Source organism: Python bivittatus, unplaced genomic scaffold (assembly GCF_059951505.1).
Source record: "Python bivittatus isolate LINGU-HERP-01145 unplaced genomic scaffold, Pbiv_v1 ctg000480_np1212, whole genome shotgun sequence".
In the NCBI taxonomy this organism is placed as follows: domain Eukaryota; kingdom Metazoa; phylum Chordata; class Lepidosauria; order Squamata; family Pythonidae; genus Python; species Python bivittatus.
This window is the reverse complement of record NW_028277075.1, coordinates 63,021,884-63,041,267: the sequence shown is the minus strand read 5'-3', so window position 1 is coordinate 63,041,267 and position 19,384 is coordinate 63,021,884. Positions and strand designations below refer to the sequence as shown.

The window sequence follows — 19,384 nt, the reverse complement described above, 5'->3', positions numbered from 1 at the left end:
GTTTTAAAGTATTTTTGCAGATTGCCATAAAGTTCTGCCTCCAAGAGAATTCTATGAAAACTGCCTCTATGAATCATGTCAGACTTTCAACAATTCCTTGACTTGCTTCTACATTGACATATATGCTTCCCTCTGCACGGCTAAAGGGGCTTGTACTGACTGGAGGAGCAAGAGCCAAGGAAAATGCCGTAAGTAGAGGATGAAGCATTTCTGCTTGAGTCAAAAGACCAATCGTCAACCATGCAGACTGAACAACAATGTAGCATGTGCTCATATTATTTGCATCTTGTATCCCAACCTTTATGCAGACTTTATTATTGTTTGAGAAGGATTGAGAAGCAGAGTGTAAGGTAACAGGAGATATGTGAAGTACTGAGAAGAAGAGGTACAGATTCCAAACCTTGGAAGTCACACTTAGAACACAAACTTTAGTTAATTATTCACTGTATTCCAGTCTTTAGAAACATCTCCTCCCTCACAATCAGTCCTTCTATTCTTCTAGAATCTAAAACTCTCATTGTGTTTATCTGTTTGTCTGTTTATACCTTCAAGTTAGCCCAAACAGTGCATTATACCACAACAATCTTTGAATCAAGGTACCTAAAATCTGCTAACTTAAAGAATGTGTAAAAAATCTGGGACCCATTACTCCTGTGGAACTGAAATTTCCACAATGTTCAGGCCAGTTTTATTTGCAAAGTTGTGACCATTGCAGCGTCCCCACAGTCACATGATCATGATTTCCGGCGCTCCCTGCCAGCTTCCCACAAGGAAAGTCAATGGGGAAGCCAGCAGGAAGTCGGAAGTCACTCCTGCTCCACTGGTTTTTTTTTGCCCACCCATGGTCATTCTGTTTATCTGTTTAGGTAAGTAAATATTGACTAATTATTGAAGTTCATTTGCCACTACAATTATTTTTCTCTTTATGATATATACTCTTCTTAGATGATCACGGGACTGTCTAGCACTGGGGTAAAAAAAATATTGTCAGCCTAAAATTTAATGTTCATTCTGGCCACATCAGACTGCACTACCTTTCTCTCAAAGGATGATCCAGTGGCTCACAGGGTTGTCTAGCATTATTTAAAAGTGGAAAGCTTCAAGCAATAGCAAACATTCTCAGTTCTGCACAATATATTGTATAGTATACTTCAACTCTGCTGGTATCCATGTGTAGGTCATATTCCACAGGATATGGGCTTTTTAGAGCCTTCTTGTTACTGTAGTTCCTCCCTTTGCCTGAGTAGATCCATATACTATGTTGGCTAACCATCAGAAGAAAAAGTGCCCCTTCCCCATGACTTAATTAAGTTTTAATTAGTGGAAAATTTAAAAGCAAATACTGGAGGAAATTACTTATTAATTCATTAAATTGTTATCACTCTTATTTATGACCTTTGTTTCACAACAGAAATGTTTTTACAACATTTTTACATTTTTACAACAACTAAATGAAAAACAGATTCTGGTGGGGGGAAAAGTCCTAAAAACTGCAAAGGTTCTAAAAATGTCTTCAGTATAACTCTTTCAAGCTCTGTTTTAAACAGCACAAAAACAAATCCAAACTTATTTCCCTTAAAACAATATTATATATTTTTAAAAATTTTAACTTTTTAAATACAACAATTTAACTTTTGCAGTTAAAAATAAATTAATTAACAATTGCAAGTTCATTAAAAAATAAGTCTTTTTCAAAAGCAAGAAGTCCCCCCCTCCCCAGGAAGTTATAAATACTTAAGATTCAGTCCTCAAAACTTAATAAAAAGCACTCATGGTGGGAACAGCATGGAGACTTAATCCTTTTCTTCTAGGGAAAAGTGAAGGAAGAAAGATGAATATCAAGAATGAAAAGTTAAAAGGTCTCTTCCCTCCCATTGATTCTCCACACAGTGTGAAGCCACTTGTAGCTGTTTTACTGGTTTTGTTTTTATAAAAACTTTGGAGAAAGAAATCATGTGTCTATAGGTGCCACTAGTTTTTTCCCCATTGGAATCATTACCTTTGCTTGTTTATAATGTGTTTTATTCTCTCATATACAGCCTACCATTGCCCCAAAGATAAGGTGTACGCTGCTTGTGCTCCCATTCATCAACGAACCTGTGATTATAAAGGGTAGGAAGAAAGAAAATGATTAGTGGTCTACTAATTCCTTTAACGAGTGCATTTGTGTGTCTTTGAACAGGAAATGTGACTTGCTGGAATATGATGAATTTAGTCCCAAGTGTGATACGATAACAGTTTATGTATTAATTACAAAAAAAGCAATTTTAAAAATTCTGATCTATGTAATGGCAAATGAGCTAAATTAAAGGTTATGGGACAGACATTACATTTAGCTCAGACAATGAGATTGCATCTTGCTCTCCTTATGGACTACTGCTTATCTGTCACTATACTGTATGTGTATGTTCTGAACGTTTATTTTTATTTATTTTTATTATTTATTATTTTATGCAATTTGGATGCTGCCCAACTCCAACATAGCCCTCTTTTATTTTTAGATTTCTGGTTGAGTCTGAAAAAGAAAAACCTGCTTCTGTACGAGTTGCATGAAATTTAATATTTGGATATCTTAAGGCAGTTGCATCTTTGGTTTAGGCTCACAGGAAATCCTGAAAAAAAGTTGGGCTGTTTTAAGGCATTCCAGAAAAGTCCTGGGCTTGTGTGAGGTCCAAAGGACTTCTTCAGAATTTGTGCTTCAGGGCCACGTTTATGTGTTAGAGGCATTCTAGTATTCTAGAAAGGAAACTCTGAAAAGATATTTCCATGACCTTTATTTGGCCACAGGGCTCAGACTCAGTCCTCCTTAACTTTCATATCTGAGATAGGAGATTTGAAATGGTGAAAATGGATTATTGAAGGGTCTAACTGAAGCTTGAACAATTTCCTGGTATGAGTCACTTGGCATGAGATGGGTGGCTATATACATTTAATAAATAAATAATGAGTTAACAATAAGCCATAAGAATGACCATTTCTGAGTTTCCTTTCTACATTCAGACCTCCTATCATTAAAGCAGATAAAATAATCCAACCCAAAGGACTAGAACCTGGTGGGGCTGACTTTTGAGAAGACACATATAAGATTAAGCTCATAAAATAATTTTCCTCAAATATCTTAAACATTGGAATGAATATATTGCATCTGACTGCATCGGACCATACTTTCTATATAAGCATTTTCCCCTGCTTATGGGAGCCACTCCCCCAAATTGGCATTTTCCTAAGAAGCTAATAAAGATAATTTCATTACTTTCTTATGAAAGTGCCAATTTTCTTTTGTGTCTGAAGAACTCTTTTCAAAAACATGTTTTTTGTGGGAAATTTTACTCTGCATCTGTTACATGACACAATCTTGAAACAATTAATTACAGAATGGAAGGCATCATATTAATCTGTATGGCAACTGTTGCATCACTTAAAAGTGGGAAAGAATATTTATATATAAAACTAAACAAATTTCAATGATATACAATTTCCTCCATTTCTTGCAGATTAGAGCACGACAGTAATGACCGTGTTACTGAACGATGTGTTTGCCCAGAAGACAAAATCTTGTTCAATTCTTACACTGATCTCTGTGTTCCAGAATGTGGTAAGTTTCTCTTTTCATTATGAATAGTGATGACCTACTGGTTTACAGAAGCGTATACTGAAGTTAGGTAAAATCACCTTTGTATATGGTAGTTGGGAAGCGCCATCATATGGTTTGGGAGGGAAAAATTGCCTTTTCAATTTTGATTTTTCAAGGAGATTAAGTACACCATCTTTTGAGGCCACAGTCTCTTCATAACTGGTTTGCTCAGCTTGCAAGAGGCAACATCTATTTCTAGTTATTATTGTTTTGCTTGTGGTGGAAGTTGTGGACAAAAAGCAATTTCATGATGAGCCATGTTAATTTTGCCATTAAATGAATAGAAACTATATTAGTAAATTAAAAAGCAAATAATTATGCACAGAGGGCCCTGGCATATGAATCATTATTTATTTAACTGAATTTCTTCTTGATGACTGTTTACATGAATAGTAGCTTACATAGATAGTAGCTTTCCTATTGCAATGTTCAGAATTCCAAGCTAGTTGTGGTCTTAATGCATCTGGATACTTCCATGTTGAAGGAGACTGTACTATATTATCTAAGCAAAGGACAGCTATGTACATTTTTAAACTTTTTTTTTTAATAGGTTGTGTGGGACCAGATGGATTACCAAAACTAGTAAGTATTTCATACAGAATGCTAGTCGCTTGCAATAGAAACATTCATTTGACAAGAAACCAATATTTGGACTTGATATGGACTTATTCTTTTTTCACCATACACTCAATCAGATCGAGGTCACCTGTCATCATTAACCCCAGGGTACATCACTAGAAAAGGGCATCATGTCACCTTTGCATGAAGATGGGAGAGCATTTCACTTAGAAGCACAGAATGGGAGGATCTGTCAGTGGAGGTGGAATCAGAGTCAAAACATATGCCCAAAGGTTGTTCTTAGAAGAGACAAGATTAAATTAAAAGAAAAGAAAGGAAGACTCAGACTGTACTTGGAAAGTATCTTTAAAAAAACCTAAAATGTCAATTTCAGTTATCTCCAGGCCTAACTAAAATTCTCTGCTCCACATCCATGTAGACCTAGTATTAAGTTTTCATTTATCAGACAGAACTCTTGAAAAGATTTATACCTAATTTATCATAATGTCCTGTGGTTTATAATTTAAGGGCCCTTCTTAGCCATTTAAAAAGGATCACCATGAACAAAAGCCCTTCCAAATTTTAAGGCACAATTCAGCAGGTATATCTGACATAATGGAAAGTTTAAAGCAAGTAATTGCTCCTTCTTAAGTACACTGGTGGCCCAAGTGATAAATTAGAAAACAATAATTATCATTGCTTCCTCGTTGATCTGCCTTTTCTTTACATCAGCCTGGTTCCAAATGGAAGAGCAATTGTCAAGAGTGCATATGTGACCCTTTGTCTACAAGCGTACAATGTAAGCCACAGAGCTGCCCATCAGCAGTCGACAAATGTAAGAATGAAGGATTTATGCCCATCCTTGTGCTAAACTCAGAAGATCCATGCTGCCCAGAAATCAAATGCAGTATGTATTATTTATTTACTTATCACTAATACCAAAGGGGTCATGAGGCTCTGTTGTGCTCTCTCACATACCTGTGTCCATATACACCTTTATATATCACAGGCTCCCCAAACACCCTCAGAGTTGTTGGATCACAACTTCTGCTACCCTCAGACAGCACAGGCTATGATTGCAGGCTATGGCCCAATGAGTCTTCAGACCTTAAAGTCTGAGAATGACATCAGTAAGGTGTGCTGCACAGTGAGGGTCTAAAGAAAAAATAATGAATAGCCAGTGAGAACTTCAGGCTTGCTTGAAGGTGGAATTCACATACACACATACTGTAATGGTAGGTGGGAATGACTTTGGGAGACAGGGCAATGAGACATAGCCAAGGGAACAGTCAGATAAAAGGCAGCTTAGCCTGCAGCAGGAATGTGGGTGGGGCAAGAAGCTCAGAAGAGACCCTCCATAGTTTTTTAGGCTGTAAAGGGGATGGGGGGGAGAGAATTATTTTCAGATTTGGGAGATTCTATTAATGTAATTTTACAATAAAGTAGAATGAGCTCATCAGGTCACGTTTCCTGTCTGATCTACCTAATAAGGCTGACACACACACCACCCCCTTCACCAGCATTTCTGAGATAAAACAGATTTATCCAGCTGTAGTTGTCGAGTCTTCCATGTAGCAAGCAACCTTTGTCTTTGAAAGAAGAGAGGGGAGGCGTTTTTTTCCCCTAGAAAGCACAGGCATTTCAACATTCTACCTTCACTTATCTCTGTAGTATCATGTTGAACAATGACCCAAAGCTACTTCATTTAAAAACCTGCTATTCTGATTACGGGAAACAGGAACAAGGGAAATAATAATTGAGCCTTAAAATATTAATATTAAATATGTTTCCATAAGAGAAAATCCTAACTGCATGTAACTTTTTTTACTATGAGAGAAAGAAAGGGGGGAGGGATCTAACAGGGACATTCATAAAGAGAGCTGAATTGCCAATCCACATGTTTGATATATGGGAGAGATAGCAAGCAATCTTTGGAGGTTCAAACACCCTATATTCTTCGCATACTTCCGCTGTATACTTCAGATAGGGATGTTAGGTAGAAAGCTAGAAATCTGGAAATGTTCTTTTCTTCACTTCTTATCAGATCAAAGTTAGCTGTGCTCAGTATGCTGTTCTGATATATTAGAATCATAGACGAGCTGGCCATCATCACAAGAAGCCAAGTAGGTCCAGTTGTTTGGAACCTGGCTGCTGACTTCCTCATTCAGCTCTTTCTTCTTGTTGTCCTATTCCACAGTATGCAATAATAGTATGTGCTCCATGGAAAAGAAAACTTGTAAACCTGGATACCACCTAGCCTCAGTCATTTTCGAAGGAATGTGCTGTGTCAACTTTACATGTGGTAAGTTCAAGCTTACTGAGATGTACTGAAGGATAAATGGGCTGTGTATTCTAAGGGGAAAACAGTGATAAGCAGAGGAAATGTAGATGAGATGTAACAACATGAATTTAAGGTGGACATAGATGTCATTATCTAAGCACAAGAGAAACTGTTTTCTGCTGTATATTTGAAGTTGTATTGAAATATCACACCCTACTTTTTACATTTTATCTAATCTAATTATTATAACAAGCCTGTTAAAGACTGGGGAGTCCTAGATTCAAACCTTCATTCAGCAGTCAAGCTCAGTGAAGCTAACATTCAATATTCACATATTCATTGAACTTGTGGGGTCTACGTCAGAGGAGATACACCCAGGATTCTGTCATGAGGGGTTTAGACCAGTCCCTATGGCTGTGCCTTATCTATCCCATGGGGTTGTTGGCTGCCTTAAGCTTCTTGGAGAAAAGGCAGTAGAAAAGTCATAAATAAAATGAAGTTAAATAACCTTACATATAAAACATTCATCTATCTCCTTGCAATTAATTCTAACTGGCTATTTAAATAATATTAATTTCTTATTACACTAGACATGTTTAAATGTGAATATCTTCTCCAATCATATTTTAAATAATCGTCTCTTTCTGTTTTCAGAACTAACAGAAAATGTCTGTGTGGTCAATGGAACAGTTTATGAGGTAAAGAAACCAGCACTTATGATTTGTGTGTGTGAATAAAACTCTTTTCTAAGTTTTCAATCATGAACCAAAAGATTGGCATGAAGATCCATGCTCTGGATTTCATTACCGGGGGCTGGAAGCCTGGCCAATGTCAGGGAAAGGGATTCATTGGCTTGAGGTCTAGGGCAGGGTTCCTCAACCTTGGCAACTTGAAGATGTGTGGACTTCAACTCCCAGAATTCCCCAGCCAGCTATGCTGGCTGGGGAATTTTGGGAGTTGAAGTCCACACATCTTCAAGTCGCCAAGGTTGAGGAACCCTGGTCTAGGGAATGCACACAAGGAGAGGCATCTTCAAGGGAGATCCCAAATATCAAGATGGTGCCTACGAGTACACAGCCAAAGCCTTTTAAGCCTGCCCATAAAAAGCGGCAGGGCTTCAATCCTGTGGTTGTAGCTGCCATCTTGACATTTTTTATCTTGTCTGTAGATGGCCCCTTTCCCCCAAGAAACCTCTGGGCACTTTCTCAAGTACATTTGCATATATTTGCACACAGGCATGATAAATATAGGGAGGCACTAATAGTGATTCAATAACAATGTCCCAATAGTGCTGTAATCGCAGCAGAACCCAATAACAGTAACGGATGCTGCTCTTACAAGCACCAGTAACATGAAAACATATGAGTTAGGATGCATTTGGGGCAATGCTAGGAAGATTATTTTGTTGCTTTAAATTGGTTGCAGTAAGTTGCTCAAATCTGATGTTGGATTTGATTCAGGATACAGGATAAACAGTTTTAATTCCTCAGTAAAGGCCATAAATGACTGCTGTTTGAGTAGAGAACTTGTGTATGACTTTCTAATAGTATTCAGAGGAATCAATGACTTTGTCATTTCCAAGCATGAATCAGCTTTGCCTTCATAACGTTGCCAGATGATTAGTTTGCTATTTTCAGGTCATATTTAGACACCACAGTAGGAAAACAAAGTTTCTTACATAAGGAACAAAAATGCAAGTGGCATTTAAACCACTTACATGTGCATGCCCAAATGGGCAGATGGTGACATAATGATTTTAAAAGGATGACTACTTCATGACAATAGCTAATTGTCGATTGATTGATTGATTGATTGATTGATTAAATTGATTGATTAAGTTCCCTCTTATGCCTCATGCAAGATTGCTCATTAGGAACATTCTAGCTATTATGTCCTATTTTCCAACCATGAATGGTTACAGCTTTTCTGCAACTTGCCCATAATGCTGATTTGTCTTTTGTCTACTCGAGGCAGCTGGGGCCTCCTTCTGGACACTGCACCTTCTCTAGGATTTCCCTAATATCTTCACAGAGTTCACAACACAAGGTGTTCTGTGACCTCATCCTCCATTCACTTGTTGAGCTCAGTGATTGCATGCATTCATAAAATGCTATTATTCTGCCAGTCAACTATTTGGTTGGAAAAAGGAAATATCTTTAAGTGAGTGGTAGAGAGGTTTCCTTCTAAAACAGGTGATTAAAGAGATTTGACTTTCTCTCTCTTTCCCTCTCCCATATATGTTTATTTTAAAACCTCTATTGAAAATTTAGGTAGGAACTGGGGGGAAAAAACTGTTCTGTCCTGGCCTAAATATGCCTTGTTAATAGTGGTATGATATGCAGAAATTAGCAGGTAGAGTTTTCCATGTCATAAGGATATACATTTTCAGTCACTTGCTAATTTTCACAGATCACACAACTGTGAAAGACACAGCAATTGGTATTGGAGAAAACGTTGAGCACCCTACTTAATATACATGGTATATGAAAAATAACAATACAAGTAAAAAGACGAAAAGGGCCCAGGGAGATTAGGTTCAGAGGTGCTTATCCACTGCCATATTCTTATATAGATTCCTACTTGATATGTACCATCTCTCCTTATCACCTTACATATTTAATGAAATAAATGTGGGTATAATATTGGCTTAGTTACAGTAAACACAATTGCTGCATGAAGTATGAATTTACCCTTACGAGAATTAAGTGTAGTTCTGTAGCCAGTGCCATGCATCCTTAGAAATTGAGAATTGAATTCCTGTGCTATCCTGAATAGGCTTAGACCAATCTATAACATTTCCCATTCCTGTATGGAACATCACTGAAATGTTTGGAGAGGTTAAAGAAAGCTAAGATGTCAAATATTTTGGTATGCTGGAATTGGTTCACAATGTTTCTGAACTGTAGTTTGCAAAGTTATATGCTTCATTTTGCTTATAGTAAGGCTGATCTGTGATTTTTCCCAGCCTGGAATGCCTGTTCCTGGTAAATCCTGTGAAACATGCACCTGTAGTTCTGTAAAGGACCCTGTTTCCAAGAGAAACCTTGTGGAATGTAAGCCGGTTACCTGCAACAAAGATTGTCCAATGGTAAGAACAAGTCTTTCCTTCCTAAATATAGCTTAATTGAATTTTTACAGAAGACTACCTCTCCCATAGATGTTCAGGCATCAGTATTAATTCTTGCTGTCTGGCCAACAGGGTCATGAGTACCAAGTAAAAGCTGGCGAGTGTTGTGGAAAATGCATCCAAGTGGCTTGCATCATCAACATTAATGACACTGCTGAGATACTGAAGGTAATATCTTCCCATTCATATTATACACAAGTGAAATATAGGGTATTCTTGCACTTTTGCTAGCTAAACTGCTTTTCAAACTAGAACAATGCATTTAATGCCTGCTTTCTGCATAGCACAGGCAGATGAGAACCGAAGTATCCAGATACTGTAAGCTATTAAAATGTGAATAAGATTCAGCATCCTTTCCTAATATCTTGGACTATACTTCATCATCCCCAATTTACAGGGTCAGTGCCAACTGGGAAGATAGGAAAGCTGGGCTAAACTGAATAGACAAATCTGTTGTATTACTAAATATGGCTCTTAGGATAGCAGTAATCTCTCTCTTATATCTAAGAACCTATATAAGACTGAGTCAGAACACAAGAACTAGTCATAAAAAAGATGAAAAATCACCTGTAAGAAACAAGACCCTGATCTTATAATAATTGATTAGGACTAAATGCAAGAGGCAATGTACAATTACAACATAAAAGACAGATGAAACATACAGGTAGTGAAAAATCTTTTCTATGTTGGTAACTGAAATGCTGTCATGTAAGGTTATGGGCCAACCAATCAGAAATCTGAATTAGAGAAAACCAGAGGTCTGTATATCACTCTTTCCCTCCAGACGTATTAGGAGACCTACACTTTGGCAATTTTGTCTAGACATTCTGGACATTGTAATCCTAACACCACTGCAGGGTGCCAGATTAAGTAAGGCACAAGTGCCATAATTTTATCTTGTGAGACAAGCATGACAAATGAGCATCAATCACTGCATAATTGAAAGTCTATATTCCAGAGTAAAATGGGATTCTTTAATATCAAACACACGGCAGAAAATTTAATAGATTTTTAAATGACTGGACGGATGAAAAAAACCATCTAGGGCTATAAGTGTTCTCAACTGTTACAAAGTTTCATCAAATGTACCTTAATATGCTGCCTTTGGACATCAGGCAATGAAAGTTCAACCCCAGCTTGGTTCTACTCACTAGCTTTCTTGGGATCGGTCCCTGATTCACTTCATGCATACTTTAAGTCATATTTTGTTTTTTAGGTTAATGTATCCTAAAGCATCCATTATGATTTGTAGATCATGTTTTATGGTGTAGCACAATGTACAAACCCAGCCATTGTGGTTTATTCAACAAACCTGAATTAAGCAATGGGTGAACCCAATCACTGTCACTCAGACTAATGTTATCTCAGAGATATTGATCTTCAGCTCATTAACTTGTCATCAGTCAATAAAATTCAATGAGTGTGTTTAGGATGGGTAGCACAGAGGTCTGTTGCAATATACCTGATTCATAGCTGAAGAAAGTTAGTTTATATAAACCAGTGTTTCTCAACCTTGGAAACTTTAAGATGTGTGGACTTCAACTCCCAGAATTCCCCAGCCAGCCATGGGAGTTGAAATCCATGCATCTTAAAGTTCCCAAGGTTGAGAAACACTGCTCTAGACATATTAAAAACTTTGGTTTGTATTTTCTATTATAAAGTTTACAATTAAAATAATGGCCCCATCTCTCTCTCTCTCTTAATTCATAAAAATAGCCTGGGCAGACAAAAGCTAGTAATTGTAGCCAGTACAGATGTGAGCCAAGGAACAATACACTGGTTTTGGTCAAGACTGAAGAAACATGCCCTTTCTTTGACCCAGACTGTAATCCTGTAAGTTTTATGTTACTTTTTATGTAAAATTCTTCTTAATTTATGCTCTAATTTTGTTAAATACAAACAAATATGGTTTCTCAAAAAACCCATACCAAAGGTGATCACCACCAGTCATCCCAGGTTGAGACTAATGCTATTGATTATTAATGTTCTTTCTAATGACTCTTATTATATACACTGAGTACCTAACAGTTGCTTCCTACACAGTAAAGTTGTGGACCAGTTTATTTGTTCAGCAAGAAGAAATGGTGGTGGCTAAATCCAAGTAGGTGTGGGTCTAAATGGTGTTGGGAGTGTGACCCCCCCACCCCTACCCCCACCCCCATTATCCTGTACACATTAATTTCATATATTCAGTATGAAAATCTTTTAAAAGATTGTAAATATATTTGGATAAGCATGCTTAACACACTTTCCACATTCAGAAACTCAGAGGTATTTCTTTAGGTGCCAAGCTAAATTATTATCTGGCAGATTATTATCTGGCAGAAGAGCAGAGGTCACACACTTGGATGAACTGAACTGAAATTGATGGGTTTTTCTCATTCTCACCACAAGTGAGATTTGCTGCTCTTTAGGTGTTTTTACTAGGAAAACATGGTGTTCTTCAATAAATCATAAATGCTTCTGTTAATAAAAGTGTATCTATTCAGTGAAATAATTGTTCCTTTATAGAGATCAGGGAATAATGCATTTTCCCACTTCACAAGCAGTAACTTATGAATAAGCAATAACTTATAATGAATTCATAACTTGCTGGTTTTGATTCTCCTTTTTAAAATAATGATAGCTTGAAGCATTTTGTTATGTAGGTAGTGCAGTTTTAAGGGTGCATTTCAAACCCAGTGCTAGAGAATATCTACTTTTATATCCAGCAATAATGATTAAAGTAATAACACAAACTTTCTTAATGTTTTCAAAGGATCAAATTGAATTGACTCCAAATGGCTGCTGCAAGATATGCAGAGAGAGTAAGTAAACAAAAATAAATAATCCACAATTCCCAAGGTCTTCATTAAATCCAACCAAAAGCCAAAAAAAAAAAAAAAATCTACATTAGATGGGAAAGAAGAAGAAGCAACAATGTCCAGAATATTAGATCAGATACAATAGTGTAGGTACCAGGTAAGTTATAGCATTGGGACAAAGAAGCAGAGTTGAACGATATTCCTTCTCCATTCCTGAAATCATAAATTTTTGGTGCAACTTAAATCTAGTTGAGTTAACTAAGAACATCCCATTCCAAAGTGTGTGTGGTGTGTGGTAGTGATAGGACATTCTATTTTTGCTCAGGATCGAGTCCTTGCTGTGTATTTGTGTGTGTGTGTGTGTGTGTGTGCCTTCGAGTCAGTGTTGACTCCTGATGACTGCCTGGACTTTATTTTATTTGCAGCTTGCATTGATTTCAATGGATCTCCATCATACCTCCCTTTCTTTCCAATTCACAATTCTTTCTTTTCTAATTTTTTCTTGTTCTTGATGAAAAAATATTGTTGTGCATTCCACCTTTGAAGACTAAGTATTACAATTTCCAGTTGTGCATATCTTTATGGAAAAGAGTGGCAGCTATCATTAGACTATTTATGAGGAGTGTCTGAAGAATTCTCTGCCATGAAGGTGCCACTTTGACTTTCAAATCCCTGCTTAGTGTAGGAATCTAAACTGAAGCATTCCCAGAATGTGGCTGTTTGGCCTCTACTGGAACACATCTATGAAAGGTAGCCACCACCTCTCTGGGTCATTGGTTCTGCTGTTGAACTGCCATTATTCTTGGGAAGTTTTTCATAACACTCCACCAGAATCTGTGCTACTGAAATGTAAATATATTGTTCCATGTCCTGCTCCCCGAGATAACAGAGAACAGGTCTTGACCTTTTTCTGTGTGACATCCTTTCAGGTATTTGGAGAGTGCTGCCATATCCTCTTTAAACGAGACTAAATATTCCCAATTCTTTCATTCTGTCTTCATAGGACTTGGTTTTTAGTCCCTCATTCTTCTTCACTGCCTTTCACTGAATCTATTCCAGTTTTTCTAAATCCTTCTTAGACTGTGATGCTCAGAACTGAACCCAATATTTGAAATGGGTTCTACCAATGCAGAATGAAGTAGAACTGTTACTTCCTATGATTTGGAAAGCTTCTGCTGGTATGACTTAAAACTACATTTGCCTTTTTTTTACAGCCACATTACATTGCTAACTCATATGCCGTTTATAATCTATTGTTATGCCAAGATCACTTTCACAAACAGTATTGCCAAGTCAAGCATCCTCATTCTAAATCTGTGCTTTTACTTGTGTCTTAAGTACATAACTTTGCATACATCCATGCCTGATTCATACATCAGCCTGATTCTCTAATATATGAATTTGTTTTGAATTTTATTTCTTTCAAGGTATTAGGTAGCTCATCTGCAAATTTGATAAATATTGCCTCTACCTCTTCATTTACATTTATGAATCAAAATGTTGAAGAGGACAGGGCCCGGGACTGAACCCTGTGGCACCCCATTTGAAATTTCTTGTATAGTGTTTGATAGAGATAAAATTATCTTATGAGATCTCCAGACTTTTTTTCTTCAGTTTCTTTTTGCTTAAATCTTACATTTCATGGAACCTTCTCCACCAGGTCAGCACAATGTAATCTCTTTATCGCTCACATCTTGCATACTAATTATCTATTATTGAATTCCTGAGAGTGAAAAATGAAGGGTTCGTGTCCTTGTGTAACATTCATCATTATTTGTCCATAAATATACAGTAGTGAGTTGAGCAGATGGTAAGATCTGGCAGACTTTGTCTGGACTAAGAAGTAAAATGCAGTCATAGATGGTTAACATGTGGATGGACAACCACTGGTGAATTCCAAAGTTGTAGGAAAGATTGAGAAGTTCAAAAAAATATCGTGGAGGAAAACAAATAGTAAGCTATTTCTTTAGTCGGCAAGAACATTGTACAGAGTCAACTGGGTGCAGCAAATATATATAGTAAATATAAATATTTTTAAAAATTGCATATAAAGTCAATTTGGGTCAAGCTCGACTGAAGTACATCTTTATACCATACCACAACAGTGAATATGAAGACAAAATAGAGCCAGTTTGGTCTACTGGTTAAGGTACCAAGTAGAAAGCAAGAGACTGTGAGTTCTAATCCCGCTGTAGGCATGAAAGCCAGCTGGGTGACTTTGAGCCAGTCACTCTCTCTCAACCCAACTCACCTCACAGGGTGGTTGTTGTGGGGAAAATAGGAGGAGGAAGGAGTATTAGGTATGTTCACCACCTTGAATTATTTATAAAAATAATAAAGGCAGGATAAAAAAATCTAAAAAAAGAAAAAGGAAAGTTTAATATTTCCTTTTCCCTTTCATTTTTTAGCACAAAACTGCAAGGTATACAAGAATGAAACTCTAATTCATGAAAATGAATGTGTATCTCCTGAAACTGTCGAATTGACCTACTGTGAAGGAACTTGTAAAAGCTCTTCAGTGTAAGTGACAGAGGCCTATAATACTCTTACCTATTCATTCCTCTGCTTGGTAATGTCATATTCATGCATAGTGGCAACTAACAAACTAAGCTCAGGGTTACCTTGATCCACATGGGGAGTTTCATTTGCATTTGGAAACAAGAGCCACTTCCACTTGGGAGTTTGATTGTGTTGGATTGTTTTGATGATTGAGTGGCCATGTGCAGTTTTAGCCATTCTGACAAACTATTGAGGTTTTAAAACTCTATGGTAATCCCCAAGACTTATTCGAGATGGACAGTGTAAAAGTACATGTAATAAGTTAAATTTTATAGAAAGGGTCTTAACTTTTTTTTTCATCTGGACAGATATTCCCAAAAGGCAAAGACATTTCAGCGTAAATGTAACTGTTGCCAAGAGTCCAAGAGCCATAGAAAAGAAGTTATCTTGACATGTCCGAATGGCACAACCATCATTTATGACTATATGTATGTGGATGAGTGTAATTGCACAACTGCATGCACCTAAGAAGCCACAACCAACTAGAAGAAGAATAATTTACAATTTCCTTTGTCTGAGATAAACCCAACAAAGAACACTCAGCAGAAATCGGTCATCATCCAGTGCTACTTTGGATCACTCCTTGTGTTCTTGAACCGGATGTTTTTCTCTTGGCCAGTTGCTTAATCTAATTAATGTCCTCTTTCCTGTAAAAAAAAAAAAAATCTTCTGGCCAGCTGTTTTCAAAATGAGAGCATTCTCATTGGAAGGTTTTTCTCATTGCAATACCTTCCAAGTATTCCTAAAATGACTGTAGTAATGTATAACATTTTAATGTAGAAAATTAAATTCCTATATGTCCATGCGTTTTCTGTTTTGTTGATTGTTGTGGGGGTGGTGGTGGTTTGCAAGTCTTTAAATGACATAGCTTCATATTCTGCAGGCACAAACATCTGTATAGCACCAACGGACATACTAGACTTGCTTTCCCATTTAATTCTGCTTTTTTGAGATTAATAAACAATACTTAAGCAAAGTTCAGCTTGTACAGCTGCTGTTTTCATTCACCAGTTACTGCCACCCCCTAAGTCAAACCATCACATTGTGATAATTTACTATTTCATTACATGAAAAGAATAGGGCCCAACTAGTAACCTCCAGAAGGGACTACATAATTTATTTATTATCAGTAACCTGCAAAGTAAAAACACAGAACCAACAACCCAATACAATAAGAACAGTATAATGGTCATACAAAACATAAAAATTAAGACTTAAAAAACTAAGAAAGTAAAACATTGAATATAATATAGTCAAAAAATAAAACATAAAATAGAAATTGAATAAAATACAAATACAGTAAAATCAAAGAGAAAAGAAAGATCTCATAATGTTATCATGACAAAATTAGGACATCTTATGCCTTTATATGGAAATCACTGCAGACAGAAACTTAACTAGCATTTCAAGTTCATTCTCACCACCAACACAGCATCTATCAGTAAATGGGGTCCTATTGTACTTCCCATGTAGCATTGCCAAGGGTGAGGCACTAAAATGAGCTAAAGAAACAAGGTTGAATACTTTGCAGGTATAAAAGGTTTCCAGATTGCAACCCACTACTGAAGGTTGGCTATAGCACTCAAATCCATCTACTGTGCAGTGTCAAAGATTATTTGATGGATTTCAGCTTTCATTCTCTTTAATCTAGGGGTAGCCAAGAGTAGATAGAAAGGCCACAATAACACAACTCAGCTGAGATTTTCTTTCTTGCCACCTTGATGAAAAAACCATGAAAAGCCATGAAAAACCATTAATGGGACCAGAGAGCCATGGGAAAACAGGAGTTTAAGACAACAGGAGAGTTGGCCTATAAGAACTCTTTCTTCCAGTGGAATAATGTCAGTTTTCATGTGGATTAAAGCATTTGAAACAGCAGAATGCAGAAGAGCAGATGGAAAAACCTATATTGAACAATTTTAAGGGCTTTGAATCATTGTAGGCACATAACCACAAATGCACAACACAGCATTTGGGGTATAGATTTAGTTTTAAAAAGCTTGATGGTGGCAGATAGGCATGTGCTCCTTTAGAATGAAAGCAAAAAACAGGATCGCCTTGACACTGTTGTTAGCTTTGGCAGAAATACATTTGCTCCTGCCAAGATCTGGAGGCTTGAAAAATTATGCCAAGGTATTTAAAAGCTGGAGCTTGTTCAATTTTTGTTATTTCCAGTTTGCCATTGATGTTTGTGATGACTAGGTCTTCCCAAGAAAACGATTTTGGACGTAGAGTGATTGATTGTCAGACCTTCCTCCTTACAGAATTCTGCTAAGGCCTGTAAATGTCTTCTGAAGCCCACCAAAAAAGTGACTGCATCAGCAGTGCACAACAGTGCTGCCAAATGCCTGTCATGGAGTTTAAGGGCGTGGAATTCCATTTTGGTTAAGGTAGTTATCGCTGAATTCACCTAGATATTAAACAATATGGGAGCTAGAAAACAATCCGGTTTCAGTCCTTCGCGGATAGGAAGCAAAGTAGCTATGCCTCCCCACAAAGGATTACACCAAATCTTAAATTTCCTGACTTCACAAACTATTTGGAAAGCTGTAGAAAGATTTCACCCCCCCCCAAAAAAAACTTTCTCCAATGCTTTTCCTTCCAGTTAATACTTTTTCATTCTCTAATGCTTACATTTCACTTATTGTGGCTGCTTTGTGTCTATCTTGTTAGAAGTAGTGACTTTATCTTATTAGAACTTACTGCATGGCCAAAGTCACCTGTCCCTTTCCAGTGCGGCCCTAATTAATAGGTTCAGTTGTATTTTCAAGTAAATCATATAATTGTCATCCAGTTCTGGCCCAAAGTTAAGGTCACATGTTTTGTTGATAATAGACAGTGTTTTGCTCATAATAGACAATGCGATGAACTCAGATTTGGAACTGAATGGCCAAGTTGATAGAGCTGTTTTCCAAACTGTTTCCCAAATCAAACCTTGTGGTTGGCACACACTCCTAACTGAACACCATTCAAAACAGCCATAGACAACGTTGAAATCACCCATTATCTGATGTGTATGGGATTACATTCTCATCAGTCCATCCCCCGCAATCCCTTTCACAAGGATCCAAAATGACCACGATTCTGCAGAGACCAAAGCAACAAAAGATGCTGTGTTCTGAATCCATGCAGGAAGGCGTTTTTCACAGAAATGCAGGCATAATGCATCACTTGCAATCCAGATGTTGGCTCACAACTAACTCATTTGTTATACTGCATTAATTAAACGCCCCTGATTTTCCAGCCGGCCTAATGATTGTGTCTGGTGAGAGGTGGTCACAGCAACAAGGCTTCAATTTAAGAAGAGGGCCTACTATTTCATCTTGAACTGAGTTAGTCAGCTATTTTATTCCTTGAGCAGAAAGTATGTGGAGCTACATTTGCTTGCTGAGCTAACTGATAAATATGTAGGGTTCTTCCTTGCCTCAGAAGGCCAACTCTCCATATCACACAGAGCTATGTCCTATAAGAAATTTGCTTGGGGTTGTTTTTGCCATCATACTTAGTCACCTGACTGAAACCTGAGTGCAATAGAAGTGGTGCTCTGTTCTTTCTGCAATAAAACATGCCATAGAGAACAGCTAGCTAGCACATTTTGAATTGATTTTCTACATTTTCAGATTCTTTTCAGCAAAGAGCTCTAAAAGCCATTAACAAAAGTATTTCATGCATAACTCAAGCTGCCTCCCAGAGGCTTCAATTTTTAGCAGAAAGTTTTATGAGAATCATTTAGATACCAAGGATTCTGAATTTCCTGACAGCAGAAAACCTGACCACCTTTGGGCGAACAGCCTAAATGAATTACCGCAGGCATGATAAATGGGGCAACCTAAGTACCGAGGTTACCAAATCTCCTTCCAGGTCTAAGCTCCATTCAGCTGCCAATCATTCACTCAGCAAAAATGTACTGAACACATTATTTTCCTTCAGCATTAAATTACTAACATTTTGCTCAAAGCCTTAAGCAGACAGCTTAAGCCACCCTTCCCCAAACTGATGCCGTGCTAATGGCATCAACTCCCATTACCCCCAAACATGCCAATCGAAAAAGCCTGCCTTACGCACAGGGTTTGGCGAAATTCAGCAACATCCAAATTCACAAATTTGAAAGGAATCAGTACAACTTCATACTCATTAACATGTTTCATTTCTTGAGCTAGACTATTTTAGCTATTCACATTTTCACAATATACATGTAGCTATATGAATGTCATTTACAACTGCTTACTGCAATTGGTCATTTACTTAAACTAAATTTTACTTACTTAGAACAGTGTCTTAAATACTGAAAATGAAACAACATTCCCAGTAAATGTAGATAGACAGCTTTACCAAAACTGAAGAAGGCTACTTCCTGTGTCTAAGGTTAATTGGCAGAGAATTCAAGGAGCAGATTCAGTCTGATTGAACCTTTATTCATT

At 37.2% G+C, this 19,384-nt stretch overlaps 1 protein-coding gene across 1 annotated transcript in view; it reads left to right on the top strand.

Moving 5' to 3' along the window:
* LOC103058562 (uncharacterized) overlaps nucleotides 1-11,465 on the top strand; it is a 68,465-nt gene extending 57,000 nt beyond the window's left edge. The window contains exons 36-45 of the mRNA XM_088145098.1: nucleotides 10-188; nucleotides 2,040-2,112; nucleotides 3,495-3,595; nucleotides 4,185-4,216; nucleotides 4,925-5,099; nucleotides 6,390-6,494; nucleotides 7,128-7,171; nucleotides 9,439-9,561; nucleotides 9,673-9,768; nucleotides 11,317-11,465. Coding sequence (XP_088001224.1) covers nucleotides 10-188; nucleotides 2,040-2,112; nucleotides 3,495-3,595; nucleotides 4,185-4,216; nucleotides 4,925-5,099; nucleotides 6,390-6,494; nucleotides 7,128-7,171; nucleotides 9,439-9,561; nucleotides 9,673-9,768; nucleotides 11,317-11,460 — 1,072 coding nt within the window. The 3' untranslated portion in view covers nucleotides 11,461-11,465. The remainder of the gene's footprint in view (nucleotides 1-9; nucleotides 189-2,039; nucleotides 2,113-3,494; nucleotides 3,596-4,184; nucleotides 4,217-4,924; nucleotides 5,100-6,389; nucleotides 6,495-7,127; nucleotides 7,172-9,438; nucleotides 9,562-9,672; nucleotides 9,769-11,316) is intronic.
* Nucleotides 11,466-19,384: the final 7,919 nt, after the last annotated feature.